This window comes from Gopherus flavomarginatus, chromosome 9 (genome assembly GCF_025201925.1).
Source record: "Gopherus flavomarginatus isolate rGopFla2 chromosome 9, rGopFla2.mat.asm, whole genome shotgun sequence".
NCBI lineage: Eukaryota > Metazoa > Chordata > Testudines > Testudinidae > Gopherus > Gopherus flavomarginatus.
In genome coordinates, this window is record NC_066625.1 from 27,596,079 (window position 1) to 27,617,926 (window position 21,848).

General features: G+C 38.9%; 1 protein-coding gene across 13 annotated transcripts in view; it reads right to left on the minus strand.

Annotated features, from left to right (window-relative positions):
* Positions 1-21,848, minus strand: part of RBFOX1 (RNA binding fox-1 homolog 1) — a 2,697,109-nt gene that overhangs the window by 114,950 nt on the left and 2,560,311 nt on the right. For all 13 annotated transcript variants that reach the window (XM_050966439.1, XM_050966435.1, XM_050966438.1 and 10 more), the window contains one exon: positions 20,410-20,463. In XM_050966439.1, coding sequence (XP_050822396.1) covers positions 20,410-20,463 — 54 coding nt within the window. The remainder of the gene's footprint in view (positions 1-20,409; positions 20,464-21,848) is intronic.

The following is a 21,848-nucleotide window of genomic DNA, read 5'->3' on the forward strand; positions in this document are numbered from 1 at the left end:
AATCAAAGAGCCATAAAATAACCATGGGCAGATCTTCAGTTGGTATAAATTTTCATAGTTCCATTATCTCAGTGGAAATATGACAAAATATATCAGCTGAGGTTCTGCCCCTCAACTCTGTAAAGGATGAATCAGCTTCCTCGCTCGCCAGCTTTTTAAAGTCCTAATCCTGTAAGACATTGGGCACCACAGTGATAGCCCTCAAATATCTCCACGAGTTTGGTTCAATTGTTTTGTTTTTTTTTCCACATCATCCACCCAGCATTTCTGGTTCTCTTGAGAGAAGCATCAGTCTATCATTAAGGATTAAGTAGCCTGGAGCTGAGCAACAATCAGTGTGAGCCCCAATGTACTGAAGAGGACAAAAAAACAATTGGAAAAAGCCTGGGCATATGTCACTGGAGACAGTGCAGGGAGCATGCAAAATGACTGAAGAAAGTCATAAAGGCTCAGCTGCTGTCGTGGAAGCAATCTGGGGAGTACTGAAAACAGCACATTAGTAATTCTTTACTAACTCTAATCTGTTATGGTTTCCTTTTAAAACAACCTTCAATTTAAACTTAAAAATACAGAACATTTAATCACTGAACTGTTATTATAGAAGGGCACCGTCACCTCCTGAGCACTCCCTTGTAGCTGAACAAGCATTGCTACGGCCTGTCTTAGTTTCTGCCCTTTTATGAGGTAACTATGAGGTGACTTAAACAGCCTGGTAAAAGAGAAGCCAAAGACTCTACTTAGCAGCAGTATATATCTCTCTTTAATAAAGTTTTCTAAAAGGTGTACTTGTACATAGGTTTAAAGGCTCTTACTTCAGAGCCCCGATAAAACTTAGAAGTCCTACAACAAAAAAGTCTTTAGGTTTCAGCACCAGCTCCTTCTGCTATAAGGCCCCAGGCTTCTCTACTGCATCAAGAGCTCTTTAGTCTTTCCCTTGTTTATTCATGGCGTCTCCCAGACATCCCTACATGGAAAGCTTTTGTAGTCTCTTTCCTGCTTGTTCAGAGTCTCTTCAAGCCTCTCTGCCTGTAGAGCTTTTACCTAGTTCAGGCTCCCTAGGAGCTCCCTTCCTCTTGAGCATCCTTTCTCCACAGGAACTTTTTTTAAGTGAGCTCTCCTAAACTTATGATTAGGCCCAGGGGTGCCTTACTTAACTGCCTTCTAGCTAGTTAGGCTGTTAACTGTTCACAGATGGACCTGGGCTGGCTCATTCCCTTCAGCGGAGCCTGTCAGTGTAAGCTGGGCCTTTGACTCCCTTAAAAGGCCAGCTCTGTGACAGTTATGCAGTAAAAAAAAATTCAAACACAAGATAATTATATATTTTTTGACTTGATGGATATACATCATTTCTTTTAAAACAAATACTCTTCCCTTTATTTAGGCCTACATGCTGACTTCTGTACGGAAAAATAAATATCTTAAACAAATTATGTGGGTAGATCTCTATCCACAGGGCATCAGAACTACTAACATTTGCTGTTTGATTTTTGTTTGTGACCTGCTTTAGGAAGTATCTGTAGTTCTGCACTTGAGAAACACAAAGTTCCACCAATAGCTAGCCCCATATCTGGTGCTTGATCGTCATTAGCGTTTTTCTCCATTCAGAATGACTCATTCTGTCTTGAAAAAAGACGAGCTCCCTACTGATTTTCTTTTTTGAAGGTGCATTGTACTGCTGCTCTTTCTGGTGGTGAACAGCATTTTGTTTGTTCCTAACTGACACACCCCCAATGGATAATGTGAAATTATTGTTCAGCATGGATTATTTCAAACATGCCACACTCCACAAATGTGGGCCAGAAACATTAATAGAAAGGCTACTGTTGTGCAACATTATATGCTAGTTTGTGCAATCCTTACTGACTTGGGTGAACAATTACCAGTACTTAGACAAGAAATCCCATTTGTAGGACTCACATTAAGTGCTCACTTAAACAAGTAAGGGTTGCAAAATCTAGCTCTTGGTTATTAATATATGTACAATGTGGCATGCCCTGGGCTTTAATAGGGTTGAAAATATATTGCCTGTGCAACAACAGAGTACCTTTTGCATGTTTTCTACATCAGATAATTAGGATCCTTCTCTAAACAGAATTAAATGTATTTTTTAGATTTATAAGTCATGCCTCATCATGTCTCAGGTGAAGACATTACATTAAAAAAGTTTTTTCTAGTTCTTTTCTAAAGAGAAAAAAGTGACATCACCCCAAAATTACTCATCTCCACTGCACCATCTGAAAGCAAACACTTGAGTCCAGAGACTATCCTTGCCTCAAGGACAGAAAAACCTCAGACAGCCTTCTCTTGGTGAGAAAATTACAGAGTTGAGGACTCCACGGAGAACCTTATCCCAATCAGTTAAACATAGGAGCTTTTAGTCCAAGAATTACAGTGGAATGAGGGAAGAAAAGGGGGCCCATAGGTAGCTACAGGACAAACTAGGTATTGTAGTGTTTTATAAATCAAAGTCAAGACCTAACATTACTGCTGGAAGCTAATATGAAGTCAGTTCAGTTGATTATGAAACAGCCAATTTTATATATTCCTTGTGGCTTTTAAGAAGCCAACTTCTGCCCCACTGTAGTTTCTAACTATATCCCCATGTAGAGTAATTTTGTAATAATCCAATATAAAATAATTATTTGTGACCACTAAGGTGCTTCCTGAGGTCTATCAATGCTACTACGCTATTGAGACTATGACCTTTCCCTCATCTCTTCTCTGCCAGTGATGTTGGTCTCCATCATGCTCTAGTTCATTATTGCCTCAATCACCTTTGCGCTTTCTCTCCTGCTGCTCTTTATGCTATACATGGGAGAAGTTCCTTGTAAAAATCAGTGAAACCACTACATTATCCTCCTTAAAACTCACCCCCATTTTAATACCTACAAAACACTTGACAATGGATAGGCAAAAAGTGAGCTGGCACTGATAGTTGTTATACAAAACATCACTTGTACCATGTCCATCACTCCTCCTCTGTTTCTCTCTTTTCAGACACATACTAAAACTGTACAATTTTTTTGTGTGCACAGGGCCTGGCACAATCTCAGGCTCTAGGTGTTTCCATAATAGAAATAAAAATAATAATAGCAGCAATGGTGTACTGCACAAAAGTGGTCATGTGGCAAGCATGTCACTGATATCATGCCACCACACCTCGTTTAGGGCTATGAATTTGGGCTAGGCCATGACACTGTTAGGTTGTGGGAAAGTGGTGCTGGCATAAAAGCAAAGATGCAATATATCTCTTACTTCATTGGTATGCACGCCACAGAGCACAAAATACTACAACCACATCTTACATGTAGTGTAAGCCATTTCCATCATACATTCGCTCATGATAAAGAATTACAGCAAAACTGAAATTTCAAATAATACATACCAAATTGATTTAATCAGCCCCAACCATTCTCTCAATTATAGCCAATAAGAAAACATTTCACCAGTAAAAATTCAACTGTCTCACAAACCAGAATATACCATGAGCTGATTGTCTACAGACTTTATATTTATATATCTCATGAGGTCATCAATAACTCATGAGAGAAGTACATGATGCATCCTGTTAGTCTAGTGTAAATCCTCTCACATCCTATTCACATACTACCACCAAATGACTCCAACTTTGAAAATAGATTCTGAAACCGTGTGAGAAAGTGAAAGGGAATGGAGCTAGCAGCATTTCAACAGCTGCAATTTTCCTGCATAGAAACTTTACTACAGCTGAACTTGACAGTGTGTATGTGTTTGTACCACACACATACAGATTTTCAGAAGTGCTGAGAACTCATAATTCCTCAATTGAAGTTAACAGAATTTTTAGGTGCTCAGCACCTTTGAAAATCAGACCAATACTTCCCATCTCTTCATCTAGTTACAATAGAACTATTTCTACTGTTTAGACTGAAAATGGTCTTCAGGTTCAAAAGTTAGCATTGAGAACTCCACTTCTAATTTAAACTGAGTCTTGGTTGTATTTGCTTTCTTTGGGTTTTAAAATAAAGTAAAACACATGTTTTATCTGTGCTATACCACCTCTTAACAGACAGTTGGAAATACAACTGCTTCATAAGAGGGTACAGTTTGCTCTCCTCTACAATAGTCAGTCAGCTCTGTGGGCTGCAGTTCAGTGAGGGCTACAGCTGTGCCTTCTTCCTCACCCTTTGGGAGTGGTTAGTGATGCTAGGTGAGAGAAAAGACTACAGGCTCACTAGAGTCTGCATGGAGGCATGAGGAGCTGAAGAACCTTTTGATTTCTGCTTTATGTAACCTGGCAGTGTCAGGGCACAATTTAGCCCTCAGTGATATGTCAGATACGGAACCAAGACTAAAACTCCTGTCTCCCACGGTATGTCTGCACAGAAGCTTGGAAGGGTAATTCTTAACACAGATAGACATACACTCACTAATCCTGCTCACGCCAGTGCTGTGACCCTGGCAGACCAGGTGCCAGCTCATGCTGAAGGCCAAGGTCAATTCAATTGTTTATTAGTATAGATCAAAGTGACTGCTAAATGTGTAAGAGTGTATTAGGTGTTTAAACCTCATGGAAACTAATGGAATGTTGTTTGCATTGTTTTCATTGATCTGTATCCTGTTATAATGTAATAGCAAACATTTACACTGTAAATACTCCTGTAATTTATTAACTCATCAGACAAGAAAGAAGCCTTGTGAAATGCAGATGAAGAACTTTAAACAGAAAAATGCTAATTTCAGAGCAAGTGTGTGATGCTCAGAGGTCAAAGACTCAAAATGGATTTCTCACTTTCCATCATCAAAGGACTCTCACCCCTCTCCCCAGGTAAGTGACACTGTCAGCCTGTTTTCGGTGAGAAGAACCTATAAGAATGGACTCAAGGAAACATCCTTCATCTCTGGATTGTTTAGAATAACTGAACGAGAAGACAGAGATTCCCCAGAGTTATTCTGGGTGGCCCTGAGAGCCTTTTGGGAAACTAGCAGATTACTACATCTCTGCTACCATTTGGAATTATAAACTGTGTCTCCCCGGTACATATATTGTACCTGCTTTAACCACTCAGTAACTCTCATTTCCTTTTAGCTAGTTTGTCTTGGTGGCAAGATAGACTGGAGAGTCTGAGGAGACTGTGACTCTTATGGTAAGACTGGTATAGTTAGCCAGGAGTTCACATTTGTCACTGGCTTGGTGAAATCTAATTATAGAACACATCACCAGCTTGGGGAGTCTGCCCTCAGGTAGGCCCTCACAGTTGTGAGCCACTCCAGACAGCAGGTGACAGGTGCCTAGAAATAGCAGCATGGCCGCAGTGGCTCTGGCTAGCCAACTCCATACATACCCGGGGACGGGGTAGGGTTGTACTTCAGTGCCTAGCCCATACTGCTGTAACCAGACTACTATTTTTGGGTGCTAACTTGAGCAGAGCTAGTGCATGTCTGTCTCTCTTTGCTGGAAAGATCATCTCCCTGTTGTGTACCCAGAGTCCCCTTTCCTCACCACCAGACAATTCTGCTGCCTTCACAGTCAAAATATATTCTGAATAATTGTAACTACCCCTGACATGTGATCCATGATCCCTGCTTTTTTTTGCTTTTTTTTTCTGTGCTTGTTCACTTGTGAGGTTACAGGCCCTGGAACTGCAGAGGCACATGAAAACACTATGTAATAGTGAAAAAATATATAGAAACATTTCTTAACTGAAAGATCCACTTTCAGTGAAGTGCAAGAATTCCCTTCCCTGCTACTCCCAAACAAGTTGCACAAAGAAAAAAATGTAGAGAAAAACAGAAACTTATGTACCAGTTTAAGTCTGCTTCAGGAGGCAGCCTTAACTCTGGAGCAACCTCTGTAACAAGTGAATAGACAGCAGTATATTTTGTAAAAAATAATGAAATCTTGGTCATTTGAAACCTCAGTGTAGGAGGAGCTGGTATTAAATCTTTGCTGAGCAAATACAATGGAGAATCTGTAATCTGGTACCCTGAAATGTGGAGCCAATGCTGGAGAGGAAATGGAAGGATAATGACTTAGCCATGCATTCTGAATATAGTTCAACAACTTATTTAGGATGAATGACAACCTTGAGCTATTTTAGGATTAGGCTGGCAGATATCATAAGGATCTGACACAGCAGAGTTGTTTTCCACTCTAATAAACTATATTAATGATATTACATCATATTTTAAAGCAGTTGGTTTGCCTAAATGTCCATCCTCTGTGACTGATCTTTTTTCTGGCTTTGTTTTTCCTCCTTTAATCAGAGCTATGCATTCATGTGCATAACTGTAATTAACTTCTGACATGGTAAGTACCCCCCACTCAGCTCTGAACAAACAATTATTTTAATGATCACCTTGTCTTTTATTCTGAGAGATTCTTTTAAGGGTATCGCTCTCCATATATTATTATTATTTGGATTACAGTCATGCCTGTGATTTGCTAGCCACCTTCCAATCATACAGGGCTCCGTCCTTAGGTCCAGTCTATATGATAGGGTGGTGAAAATGTATCTGTATGCCATCTTGTGATCCCAGAGTTTCCAGGTTTCATCCTGTTACTTTGCAAGTGCTCAGGAAATGAATGACTTTCACTGATCTTAGGAGCTGCAACCTCACTCCTACTCCTATATCAATTCTGAGGAACATTCCTAATTTTAAAATGTAGGTATACTTGGGCTGCAAGTAGCAGTACCCTCAAAAATGCACCTTTGGGAGTTATAAAAGCTACTTAACTGTGGGGGAATGTAAAAATATATCCACAATGCTGAAGTTAAAAACAAGACAAGAAAACTACAGACCTGGCAACTAACATGATAATGAAGAGGAGCTATGATCAGCAGGAAGGAAGTAGAGTTCACTCTTGATCAGGATGCTACAGAGTCTAACTCTGGATAGGTTTATTGTGTCTAGCTAATTAATAAATGTGGCAAGGAAAATTATAAAAAAAATGTGAAAGCTAAAAGAATATGGTTTTGAAACATTTATACAGCACAGAATGACATCATGTCCACGTGATATATTTTTATCACCCGCATAGTACAGAAAGAGTCTGAGGAATTCAAATGTTAAATTAAAACAAACCAAAAAAAAGTTAGTCTCCTTAGTGGCAAAGATAGCCTGCCAATCATAAATCGAGGGTATATAATGCAGTATTTCTTCCTGTATTTGTGAACAGCCTGAAACAATGTGTCTGGGAGAGGTAAACTCTACAGCCACCATTAATCTGAAAGGGGCATTAACTCTAAAGCCTAATGACAATGTTATCTTCATCAAATTAACACTTTCATTACTAACCATGTTTACACATGTATTGGGGAAAAGGGGGAGTGATGACCACATGTGGGATGAGAATTGGGAGATGTTACATTAAAGGGGAGAAAGGGAGTGGGAAAAAAGGAAGACACACATAAGGACAGGCAAGATATTTGAGAGACAGCGCAATGAGGAGGGAGCAGGGTAAGAAAAGGATGAAAATGTTGATTCTAATGATGAGCATATTTCCCCATTAAGTGAGGCTAACACTGCAATAAGGTACTGAATAATAATAAATGATATTAACTACAAGCTTAGTTATTTATGTAAAAGCCCTATTTTCCACTTGACCCTTGTGTAAACCTCCCTCTAATGTCGTTGGCAGTTCTCCTGTAAGTTTGAGAGTGCATGTGGTCTTAAATTCACACACTAGCCCACAGAACATGATTAAAATTGGAATTCAGTTCTCTTCACAAGGGAGTTTGATATCCCTGATCTAAATGGAATACCTCCCCCTTTAAAATAATCATATTATGTAGCTCAGTTATAGGTAAATGTACACGTGTGCTTGGTTTCATTCTGTATGCTTTATCTTTGGGTCTAGAAGGAGCATGTTTATCTTATAAACAAAGAAGCAATGGATCTTTACAACCAGTATCTGGAATGACTGGCACCAGTAAATTAAGAGAGAGAGAGAGAAAGAGAGAGAGCGTGAGTATGAGTGTGTGTCCAACTTATGGCCCCAGAACAAGGAAGTAAGTCCTCTTTCTCTTAAAAGTTCAACCTATTCATATAGGAGGCACCGACATGTGAGGACTTTTCCTTCCCTGTTGCTCTGCCCATGTTTCCTTTGTTCTTATGTCTCTGCACTAGTTTCCTCTCTTCTTCCAAATGTACTTCAACTTTTTTCTACTCTCAAGCATTTTACAACTCTGTCCTAGCCTGTGCCCTGCTGCCTTCATGTCCACCTGCTTCCTTCATCCTTGACTCTCTCATGACTGCTCCTGTACCTCTTTTACTCCCTGACCCATCTTTGTTCCTTGTAACAGTGGCAAACAGTGTGTCTGGAGCAGCCTCCCAACCAATGTACACCAAGCATCCTCTTTCCTCTACTTCATAAAAACTAATGAGGTTCCATGAAGCATTTCACTGTGTTAATCTGTATCACATTTGTACATGAGGTTACTGTATTCTCTGGTACCCATTGGTGCCTTCAGATTAGTAAAATTTGCAGTTTGGGGAATATTTTTGTTGAAAGCAGTGGTCAAACTACCATTGATATAGTTCTTTGCTTAGCACATTCCACCAGCTCCTACTGTAAATTTCCCTATAGTTGAGCATACAAGAATCAAGTCAATGGGAATTCTTCTATAAATTTGGATGAGAGCAGGATCAAAACGTTATTGTACTGCACTTTATAATTAATACTATGAGATAGACATATACAGGATATTCACATATTTAACATGGAAAGATTTGTTATATATATGTATTTCTTCAAAAAATATGCAGACTAACACAATGATAAATATATGTTGATTAAACTTTCAGATTTAAATGTACAACCAATTAACTAATTTAATCTCTCTCCAAAAAAAACCCCAAACCAAAAACAAAAAAACAGCCGTTGGCATTATTCTTTGAATAATCCTTGTTTAGTTTCCATAATGGTATATATTTTAATGAAAAACTCATTACAACGTAGCATAAGGCATAATTAATTCTAGGTGATTCTTTCTGTGTAAATAGCTAGTACAGATGTTGAATTCCATTTTCTACTGGCTTTATTAATTTTTCATAAACCAATATTTCATCTGTAATGGGTTATAACAGCTACATAGAAGTTTAAGAAATGCATTAACTGTCATCAGTGTTGTTAATCTAACTGGGATTTTACCATTTGTATGATAGTACTTTAACATTACATTTTTTAAACAGTGGTTACAGCTTTGTTTTATGCTTTGAAAATGTACATCTAGGTATAATTAACATAAGGGATATTTAAGGAATCTTTGGTTAATTTGTCTGTATTTAGAAAAAAAATTAATCTGTTTAACTAATAATGTCCTAGAATAAATTTAGATGGAAAACTGCTTAGTTGACAGCAGAGCTCAAAACTAAAGGCATATTGTGATGGAATACACTCCTCTATTCAGACCATACTTACTAATGTAATAATCTTTGTATAAAGTATGCCTTGTGAGATATAATTTTAAAACTCATAATTCACTGATCAGTATTGTTCTGAAAAAATATGCAAGGCAATATTGTATGTGAAGTTATAAGATTCCCCTGTATGAGGTCATTAACACATTTTCCAAACCCTACTGCTCTACCTAAGCAGAATCATCAGAGAATCATAGGACTGAAAGGGACCTCGAGAGGTCTTCAAGTTCAGTTCCCTGCACTCAAGGCAGGAATGAGTCAGCAAACAGGTCCGTCCCTAAGCAAAAGAATGTGTGCTTGCCTTAATTTGCATTTAAGCAGAAAACAGAGTCATCAAGCAGGAAGGGAAAACAAAGGAAGTTCATACAGTTAGAAAAAAGCAGCAGGGATTATCGTTCCACACAGACTGTTTGTCTTCTGGTTCTCAGTTGGAAAAGTTTTTCAAGAGAGGGATTGAAACTATAAAAAGGAAGGAATGCCCCATCTCTCTCTGGCATTGTACCTAAGATGACAGATGAAAACAGAAATTGGACTGGGGCAGTGGGGAGGGGAAGAGGGGTCAGTAACTTTGCTGGAAACATGTGGTGAGAAATTTTGCTTCAATAAATTTTGCTTCAATACAACATAATTTTGTTAAATTAGACACTAGTAAGTGTTTTATCTTGTAACCATTTCTGATTTTTATGTCTCATTACTTATACTCACTTAAAATCTCTCTTCTTGTAGTTAATAAACTTGTTTTACCATTTTATCTAATCCAGTGAGTTTAAATTGAAGTGTCTGGGTAACTCTATTTAAGATAATAAATTGGTATATTATTCCTTGAAAGAAATAATAGACTTAAAATACCTGTACTGTCCAGGGGAGGGCTGGGCGGTACAGGACATACGTTTAGAGGGAGAAATACAGGACTAGGGGTGTGTTGGGTTTTTGATGAAGTATAGCTGAGGCTGGTGAGAGCCAGGGTGTAACTGGCAGGTTGCAATTACACACAGAGACTGTGGGTGTGGCTTGCATGCTGGAAGGCTGTTTGTGAGCAGCCCAGGTAGGAGCTACTGTAGCTAGGCACTGGAAGGCATTCAGGCTTGCAGGACAAGGCTGACACAGCCCCCAACTAGTCTGGATTGTACCCTGGTAGGTCACACATCTAAGCAGATTGCAAAGTAAATTGAAATATATACAGAAAACCACAACATGACTGTACAAAAGTTATGTTTTGCATGTACTGTATAGTGAACATTTTATCTGAGGAGCTAAAGTTGTTGTATAAACAATCATTAAGGCTCAAAAGATTCTGTGTGAAATATGGCTCATTCACTCTATAGTGGTGTTTCTAGAACACTCGTTTCTGCTAAGTAAAATACTCTGGCGCTCAGAGACTGAAAGATTAGCATAGGGATAAAACCTCAATGCTCAGACACTGCAGGGATGGGTGCCCTGGAAAGAGAAAAAAAAGGTGTGATTCCTCTCTCATACAAAGTGTTTCCATTTATTCAGCAATTTCCTGCCTCCCCCCATAATTACGTGTTTACATGTGCTATATTACAATAGTTCCTATGTTAATTATAAACAAATATTCATTTTAAAGTATAAAACGAAGCTACAATGAGAAATTACTTACCAAACTCTATTTCTTTGAAGAGATCATTAAAAAAGGGTTTCCACTCTTGTATCTCAGCTTACAACTGTGAGACAAGTTGGAGCTCTCCTAGTACTTCAAATACCTCAGTGTTCTGAGACACTGACAGTTGTGAAGGAGCATGAGATCCACCCCTATGTTCCATATGAACTGCCATGCTGGGGACAAATTTTCAAAGGCAAACATCACAGTTTGGAGTGGGGTGATTAATTTAGAGATACCGTATTATTACTGAGGTGAGAGAACCCACTCAGGTGGAGCCATCCTAAATAAAGAGCAGTATCGGACAAAGCCTGGCACCTGTGGTGACTGTGGTTGGAAAGGAGTCGACTGAGAAGATTCTGGAAGTAGCTGAGGCAGTTATAACATGGTTCTCCTGAACCAAGAATGGGAATCTTGTTTGTATGGTGTATTTCAAGAATTATGCTTTAAAAAATAGTCCCTGTCTGTAAAATGGATATAATAATAGTTCCCTACATAAAAAGAGATGTGGTGAATCACAGAGCTCAGTATTGAAATGGAGATTGAATATTAGGTAGCTGTTCTTCATTTTTAGCAGCAAATCCTTTACCAAGGCATAGAATGCTTAATTATTCCATTATTATTTCACATATGAATACATTGGTCACCTCTGAAAGCACCCGTGTGTTATTTTTCCCTTCCTCACTGCAGGTTATTTTAGTAAAGATAACTGAGGGCCAGATCATCCTCTCTCACAGTAAAAACTTTGGGACAGGACATTTTCCAAGGGAAACTATACAAGAATTTCCTCACAGAAATTCCCCTGGATCGTATCATCTGGTGGGAAGTGGAAGGTTTAGCTTCTACCCCTCCCCAAAAAATCACTCCCAAAATCTGATGGATGCCAGGGAATATGCAGGAGGGTCAGAATCATCCAGTCCAACGCTCTGCACCCCCTGCAGTAGCTGCTTGTCAGAGCAGCTTCAATGGACTCCCTCTGGTAACAGCTTCCTAAGAGGTGTATTAACTTTTCCATGCCACAGGTGCACAGACAACAAAGTGCATCCTCCCCAGTCCAACCAGCCTTGGTTCCCACTCCTTCCTTTCTCAGAACCCTGGACGATGTGCAAGACCCAAGGAAGAGAACAGAAGCCCCACTTCTACACAGAGGGATGGTGATCTGCCTATGAAAGGAGGCAAATCAAGGGGCCTGATCAGGCCCCAAAAATATTATTAATTATTATTATTATTATTATTATTTCTATTGTGGTAGTGCAGAGGAGCCCCAGCCATCAACCAGGACCCCATGATGCAAGGCACCGTACAACCACATAACAGAAAGTAAATAACGTGACTTTTCTTTGTAGCCACACTGAAAAAAATCACTAAAGTATCCATTTAAAAATTAGGAGGATTTATATTTAGGACTCATAAGAGCATAGTTCATACACTCCTATGAAAAGTTCGCAAAAGTATATCATCTCAGTAGCTGTATGAGGAGTCTTTAAACTTCTATTGGAGTATCTTGCTGGTGACTTTCCCAGTACAGCTTGACTTTTTCCAGGAAAAAATGAAACATAATCTAGTTGCATAACCAAACTGGGAAATACTATCTCTAACACTTTAACAGTTGGATTACATTCACTATTGTATTTTAACATTTCTTCTTTTTCCACTAGTCCTGTGCCTTTCCCTACACTCACAGATCCATGTCAACTTCTAATACATCATCATGAACAATGGTGCCTAAAGGCTGTAACTGGATAGTAACATTTCTTCATATTTCACCAGAATAATAGCTTGTTATCGGAGAGAGATTCATCTACTCTACAATTGAAGGTAACGTCTGAAAACCCTTTGCCCCCTTCTTGCAAACAGGAACTCTACCAAAAACAACCTCTTCTCTGCTCATGCATGCTCAGGAGATTAGCTGTCTAAAGCATCTAGGTCTTTTAGATAGTCTTTAGCTTTCTCAAGTTATGAATATTAAAAAAAAACTCTCTTCAGGAAATATGGGATTCTTCATGCCTTTGCAACAATACTGTACATTCTATTAATTATAGTATAAGAAATCACTCAATTAGTCATCATTCAGAGTAAAAAGTCTTTCTCAGGAGGACTGACGGGTGCAGGGTAGGACTTAGTTTTGGTGTAGTTGTTAGAATTGGGTAGTTGTTAGAAAGATTTGCTGCAAGATGCCTTAAGTCAATGGAAAGGGTAGGCATTAAACATATAATATGCCCATGACAAAAATAAATAAATTGATAAAAATATGATAACATAAGAATGGCCGTACTGGGTCAAACCAAAGGTCCATCTAGCCCAGTAACTTGTCTTCCACAGTGACCGATGCCAGGTGCCCCAGAAGGAATGAACAGAACAGGTAATCATCAAGTGATCCACCCTCTGTTGCCCATTTCCAGCTTCCGGGAATCAGAGGCTAGGGACACCATCCCTGCCCATCCTGGCTAATAGCCACTGATGGACCTATCCTTCAGGAATTTATCTAGTTCTTTTTTGAACCCTGTTATAGTCTTGGCCTTCACTACAGCGTCTGGCAAGGAGTTCCACAGGTCGACTGTGCGTTGTGTGAAAAAATTCTTCCTTTTGTTTGTTTTAAACCTGCTGCCTATTAATTTCATTAGTTCTTGTGTTCTGAGAAGGAGTAAATAATACTTCCTTATTTACTTTCTCCACACCAGTCATGATTTTATAGAACTCTATCATATTCCCCCTTAGTCGTCTCTTTTCCAAGCTGAAAAGTCCCAGTCTTATTCATCTCTCCGCATATGGCAGCCGTTCTATATCCTCTAATAATTTTTGTTGTCCTTTTCTGAAACTTTTCAAATTTCAATATATCTCTTTTGAGATGGGACGACCACATCTGCATGCAGTATTCAAGATGTGAGTGTACCATGGATTTATATAGAGGCACTATGATATTTTCTGTCTTATCTTCTATCCGTTTCTTTGTGATTCCCAACAGTCTGTTCACCTTTTTGACTGCTGCTGCACATTGAGTGGATGTTTTCAGAGAACTATCAACAATGACTCCAAAGTCTCTCTTTTAGACGAGGTATAGAAGATATATAGAAGAACTAGTGTTCTAGCAGAACACTCCTTCAAATGGAGATAAGAATCTGTATCCTGGAAACTGTATTTTAGCACAATACATGGAAAGCATAATGATGGAAAGAAGGCTTTAGATTAATACAGTTTATTTAGTAGTCCCCCTGGAATGTATTTAAAATTAGTTAGATGTATAAATAAAACAAAACTTGTAAAAAATTACATGCGAGACAAACAGGACAGTACTTCTCCCTGTGATTCCTCAGGAGGAGATGACCTGTACCCTCTTTAAATGGTGTTCTGACAAAATTATATTGAAACGGCAATGGCATCTTTGTCAAGAACTTCTTGTTGAAGAAATTGGATACTATAATTTCCTCATTAAAGCAGAAGAGACTCTCATTCCAAACAGTATGTTTTTAGTTGAAAGAGGTCTATCTGAAGATAAAGCATGTTTAAAAAACCCTATATATTGATTATAAAGTGTGTATATTATCAGTTGAGCACAAACAAACAAACAGTTAATGGGTTTCATCTAATAAAGTTCAGGCCTTTTGCCTTCAACACAATATTGCTGAAGTGCTTTACAAAGATCTTGGAATGGAAAGGTTGTGGCAACTTGTCAATGTTGTGGTACAGTTTCCACTGTCTTTTGTTAGAGTGCATTGTTAGAAATCCTAATTACAACAGCTGTATTCCAAAAGATACCTCATTAGCACATCGTTGTCCTGCCAGACTGGTCATCGAAGTACACACCCTCACCAAAATATCAAACCATTAATATCATAATGCTATTAATGTTATCATCTGGCAAAAAGCAGACATACTTTCTTGATGTTCTAATTTGCTTCAGCCATGATCATTTCAAAGCCACCTATAAAGCTATTCAGTTGGACAAAAAATAGTTTTGTTGTAGTATCTTTCACAGGGAAATTATTACTTGCATATGCATGGTCTGTCGTGTATCTCTCTTCATTCTCCATTTTATCTGCCACACATTTTCTTAATAGAAGGTCTGCTTTTATAGTACACTTAGAGGAAAAAGGTGGAGCAATAACAATCTTGTCACTAGTTCTACTGTTTACCATTATCTTCAGGGTTTTGGAGTTGATTCACATTGCATTTCTCCACTTTTGACTTTAATTGTCTGCTTCAAGTTATCAGGACATAACTATATCTTAGATTTGCATTGCATTAGGGGATCTTTTCCTTTCTTGATTGATCTTGTCTTATGGAGTAATTTAACTCAATTCTAATTTTCTTTTGCATGCGGGGTGCTCGCCATCCAAGGAAGTGAGTTATGTGTATTCAAGTGGTGCATCTTATGAATCTTGTTAAGCTTTACCGCCTTATAGCCCACATTGATGGAATATTTAATCACAGAAATGAGTTGGCAGATATGATGTACAACGCGGTTAAGCCTTGCGGCGTGTGTCTTCACCGGCAATTGAGAAATGGGTGAATCTGCCATTCATCAATGCCATCCTGACAGCTTTGTATAAACTTCTGTTTTTTTACTTATATATGAAGATTAAAGGTGCTTTAAATCAACAGTTTCTCTGTAGATGTATCATCTTTTATTTCCAAAGTGGCCAAATTTTTCATCATTTATTAGCAGAACTTCTTGCCCTGACCGTGAAGTAGTAGAGAGACAATGTGAGTGAGGTGATATCTTTTATTGGACCAACTCCTGTTGGTGAGAGAGAGAAGCTTTCGAGCTCACACAGAACATTGTCTCAATATAGAAGTTGGTCCAATAAAAGGCTTTGGCTCACCCACCTTCTCTCGCTAAAATCCTGGGACTAACACAGCTACAAAACACTGCATACAACAATGTGAATTAATAGATATTTTCCATGTTGAATTTTAACACGGTAGCACTGGAAACCATAATTAAATTAAAAAACTAAAAATCTTACCCACCTTAAAACCTTATTTCTAATTCTGAAGTCTTCAAAAGTTTTATTGCGTCCTCTCCAAATGACATCGGGCAGAATGGCACAATATGCCAAACCATTCAATTATTGTGGGCAGACACTATATTGCTGTTTTACTGTTTCATTTTCTATCACATTAGGAGATCTCAATGTAATTCTTTTTTAAATAAAAATAATACACTGCTTTTCAACCAAGTTTAAATACGTCTGTGGGAAACATTATTGTTCATTCAGTAGTTTAAAGACACTAACAACATAGGAGTTGGATGTGCAGTTTTTAAAAAAATGCCTGTATGTATGAAAGGAATAAAATTTCAGATAAAAATAAAAAAATGAAGTGTCTTGATAAGAACTTTTTAGAATGTAGTAGGCAACATGTCATAATTCATAAAACTAAATTAATACTGTTCTAATGGTAATTAAAGCTTCTCATTAAGAGGGGCAAACACCTCCCTATGTTAGCAATAAAAATGCACTTGGGACTTGAAGAGGTTATACACAAAAATCAATAACCTGCCATTTTATAATTAAAAGACAAAATAAATGTTAGGGAAATGTCCACTAAATTAGGAAAATTACCTTTAGGAGAGATTGAAAATATTGATTTTAATTTACAAAATATGTGAACTCTTCATGCCCTAGTCTGTGAGACAATTAGAAGCCAGGTTGTTAATTCTGCATAAGCATGAGAAAAATCGATAATTGCACTATGAGAATATTATGATATTTGTCATTAACACAAAGTCATTTATATAAAACGACTAATGATTCTGACTTCCTAATTCATGCAGGTTCAGGGTTGGTTGGCTAAATATATAAACCAGATCAATGTCACATTCTCTGTTTTAACTTATAGACACATACAAAACTGGGAAATAAATCCTGCCTACACTTACAGTAGAGCTAAAATAATTTAATTCAATGGAATTAAGTTAAGAATTAAGCTAGGAATTAGCGATTTAAATACCTTTACACATTTCAGTGCTATTTTAATACCACAATGGTCCACCCCACCAATCACTTTAATACTTATTAACACTCTATAGACCAAATTCTGCTCTTTATGTGCCCAGGCAGCTTCGTTTGACTTCAATATAGGTATTTAAAATTGCTCTTGTTCAACATCTTTGTTTCTCCCCCAAAAAATGTTTGACCGTTGTTGTCTTCTCATTTATATACTATGATAGACCCAGGCCAGTTGGGAACAGCAGAGTAGTAGACGGGAGATATACTGGCCAATGGATAAGCAGTTTTTTGTTCCCTGAGTGACCACAGCAGGGGCTGACTTCAATTAACCTACTAAGATTCAGGTGAGGCTGTTAAGCACCTGACTCTAATTAAGGCTCCTCTGATGCTATAAAAGGGCTCACTCCAGTCAGGCCAAAGAGATCCAGGGAGCCAGAGGAGAGGAGGTGTGTGAGAGGAACTGGGAGCAAGAGGTATGCAAGAAGCTGAGAGTGAGTAGGCATACTACTGGAGGATTGATAAGTACAAGCGTTATCAGACATCAGGAGGAAGTTCTGGTGGTGAGGAGAAAGAAGGTGTTGGGAGGAGGCCAAAGGGAAGTAGCCCAGGGAGTTGTAGCTGTAGTGCAACTGTACCAGGAGACACTTTAGACAGCTACAGTCCACAGGGCCCTGGGCCAGAACCCAGACTAGAGGGCAGGCCCAGGTTCCCCCCAAACCTCCCAACTCCTGATCAAACACAGAAGGAATTGATCTGGACAGTGGCTTCTACCAGAGGAGAAGGTCTCTGGGCTGTTTCCCAACCCACAGGGTGAATCTGTGAGGCAAGCAAATCCGCCAATAAGCACAGGACCCCCCCCAAGGTAGAGGAGGAACTTTGTCACAACACATATATTATAGCATTTGCTGCTAGTAATCATATTATAGTGACAGCTATGTATCTCCTTTTGAGATGAAAAGCTTCATTTTTGGCCTTAGCTCGAAGTTAGTTTTTAAAGAATATGAAATAAACATGTCCTGCAATCTTTTAATTAGCTGAGTGAATAGTAGTAGTATCTACTTTTTTGGTTTAGAAAAAAATGAAAAAGCTTTTTGGCACCTCATATACATACAAAAACATGTAAAAACAGACACTTGGAAAAATAGGGATGGAGCTACTTAAACTAGTTTAGCATGAGATGCATGTATGGCTTAGGGGCCTTCAGAAGACTTGCATGATTTCAATATCAATTGGAATCTTTTAAATACACAAGTATCAGAGGGGTAGCCGTATTAGTCTGCATCTGTAAAAGCAGCAGAGTCCTGTGGCACCTTATAGACTAACAGACGTATTGGAGCATGAACTTTCGTGCATCCGACAAAGTGGGTATTCACCCACAAAAGCTCATGCTCTAATACATCTGTTAGTTTATAAGGTGCCACAGGACTCTGCTGCTTTTACAGATCCAGACTAATACGGCTACCCCTCTGATACTTGTGTATTTAAAAGATTCCAGTTGATATTGAAATCATGCAAGTCTTTTAGTCTATAAGGTGCCACAGGACTCTTTGCTGCTTTTAAATACACAGTGTCTGATTGCCTTCTGCAGTTCAGTTACTCACTTTCAACAGATAGTCTCTTCAGAATGGTCATCAGCTGTGCTTTGAGGGCCTGAGTCAAAGTCAATGGAGAGACTCTAACTTCAGTGGGCTTTAGACCAGATTTTAACTGGCATTTAAGTGTCATTATGGTTGCCAGGTGTCCAGTTTTCAACCGGAATGCCTGGTCAAAAAGGGACCCTTGTGGCTACAGCTGGCACCACTGGTGGCACAACGGGGCTCCCTACCTACTCTAGCTCCACATGGCTTCTGGAAGCGGCCGCCAGGTCCCTGCAGCCCCTAGATGCATGGGCAGCGAGGAAGGATCCGCACGCTGCTCCCGCCCCAAGGGCTGGTTCCGCAGCTCCCATTGGCCCCAAACCGCGAACATTAGGAGCTGTGGAGGTGGCACCTGTGGGTGCAAGGGCAGCATGCAGAGCCTCTCTGGCCGCTCATGTGTCTAGGGGCTGCAGAGACCTGGTGGCTGCTTCCCAGGAGCCGCACAAAGAGCCACCGGGACCCCACCCCGGAACCTGATCCCACATCCCAACCCCCTGCCCCAGCCCGGAGTCCCCTCTCAAACTCCCTCCCAGAGCCTGCACTTCCCCCAACCCTTCCTGCACGCCAAACCCCTCATCCCCAGCCCCACACCAGAGCCTGAACCCCCAGCCGGAGTACTCACCCTCCCTCCTGCACCACAACTCCCTGCCCCAGTGAAAGTGAGTGAGGGTGGGAGAGAGCTAGCAATGGAGGGAGGGGTTTATGGAGTGATTGAGGGCAAAGCCTCAGAAAAGGGGTGGGACAGGCCTGTTTGGTTTTCTGTCATTAGAAAGTTGGCAAATCTAAGTGTTACGGTTTCACAGTATTTTTTCTAGATGTTACTGACTGTGGCCCAATTCATTCAGATGGATGCAGGCATAATCCCATTGACTCCAGTGAGATATGAGCCCATGTACCCAAGGGCAGAACTTGGCCACGTTGTAGATTCGATAGATAAAAGGTGAGTTCTACAGGTATAACATTAAAAAGATTTAAGTTATTTTAGGATTAGATGCACCTTTTGGAATCTGTGACTTTTATATAAATACAGTTGCGCTTATTAATCTATACTTCTACTTGGAAAGAAATTGCCAAAGAATATATTAAGATATTCCATTTGCTAAAGCTTTTTCCACTCTAACTGGAAAAAAATTGTTTATACACAAGTAAAACACTGAATCTGAAAAGTGAAATAATTCCCTCATGCCTGCTGGCCCAAAATAAATGAAGTATCAGTTTAAAACGACATGCATCCTCAGTTTGGGGGATCTTATCCTACACTGGCAGTGGGTCACACTTCATGAACAAATAGGTGTGTTCTCTTTTAACTGCTATGATCCTAAATAACTTAAACAATGGAGTAACACCCAGTCAAGAGCCCTGACTCAATTGTCATTTTCCCAAATCAGTCTAAAATTGCATACACAAAAAATTTACAAATAAAACATTGAAAAAACTAATATTTAAAAGAAATAAAATGATTATGGTTATATTTTCCTGTTTTATTATTTGGTGTTGGTCTCAACTACTCCTTAGGCAAAAGTGAATGTGCTGATATATAAAAAATAAAAGCGTACACATTAGTGTTCATTTCACAGAGAATTATATTATTATGTAAAATTAAATAACAGTCATATACTTGAATGTATCGTAAGGGTAGATTTTAATTTGCTCAGGTTACTGGTAAAAACCTTCATTTATAAACATTTTAATGATTGGCAGGCAACGTGAAATAAATGAACTCATACTGAAAACATTTTGTACACTTTCAACTACAACAAAAGCAAGATAAAATTAACAAGTATAATGGTACTCTTACCTGCATAGAATTCTGGACTATAAACTGCACCGACAACTGGATTTAATTTCCAGCCTACATAAAAAAAAAACAAAAACAACAACAGAAAAAAGATTAAGTTCATATTATAATTATAAATATTAATAAATATTAGATGTCTATATAGAAAATGAGAATATGAAGCTGTTACTTCAGGATACTGTAGTTTCAGTGGAAGGTGTATGCAGCTATACAAATCTGATTGCAGTATTTAGATACTTAGAATAAATGATTAAACTGTTCATCTTTAAATATGCAGTCGTCTGGCTATGTCACCATGAAATATAAATGGTGGGAACTGAGGATTGTATAAAATATTGGCTTTTTTTCCAGGAGTGGGTTATATTTTGTGAATTCTAATGCTCATAAAACACAGACTGGTAAGCATTGACTCAAGCCAGTAAACAGTGCATTGTAGGCAGAAGCCACTTAAGCTTCCTCACACAGCTTTCGTACAGCAGTTCATTCCAGAGATGTGAGAACATATCTATTTCAAGCCTTGCCTCAGCAAAGACTGACAATTATTTAAAAAGTGTGACAAGCTATGTGAAAGGTTCCCCCTCACACTCCCATCTTCTCTTGAGTTATTCTTAGTCCACTAAAGCCGTTTCACTTGGGACATGAGATGACTTAGATCCCAGGTTTCCAGAGGCTGCAGAAAAATGGAGGAAATCCTAAACAAATCTGTATGCATAGAGTGGTATTTCATACTTGTATAAGACCTTTCGTCTGACAATGCAGTACTTAAAAACTATGATCCTGATCCTGCATCATTAGAGTCATTATTTTCATTTTTGAGCAGGAGTGGGGCCTACATATGGTGTGAGGAACATGGGAATTATCTGTGTTAATTTTTATTAATGAGATTAGACAGACTGACAGATGCACGCAACAGTCTCATGGTGACTAATGAACTTTTTCTTGTGAATTTTCATGAACACCTTGGTTTTAAGTGCTACTAAAGGGTACTTTGACTGTTGTGTTGCACCAAATTTTCTCCTTAAAGATCCCTGAGCAGTGCAGTCCAAAATATGTGTGATTTGAGTGGATTTCAGATCCTTCAGTCTCTGCTGTCAAAGGCGATCACACATACTGCTCAGATTTGAACTAACACTAATGGCCACTCAATTTGTCAAAGAGAAAAAAGAATCCTGGGAGATGCAGATCGATGCTCACAGCTGAAAGTCGCGCCCATATTTCATTTCTTCCCCAGTCCCATTCTGATGGCTGTACCATCGAACTTTTGGAAGCTAAGACAGGAAAGACTTCATTCATCATGAAAATAACAGCCATTAAACTTTACTTTATCTTGCCAATGAAGCACGTACTGGCCCATAACTGTGTGGGTTAATCAAGCATGATAGGAGCGAGGAACCGCCACAGAACCCGGTTTAGCAGTTGGATGAGGCAAATTCTCCCCA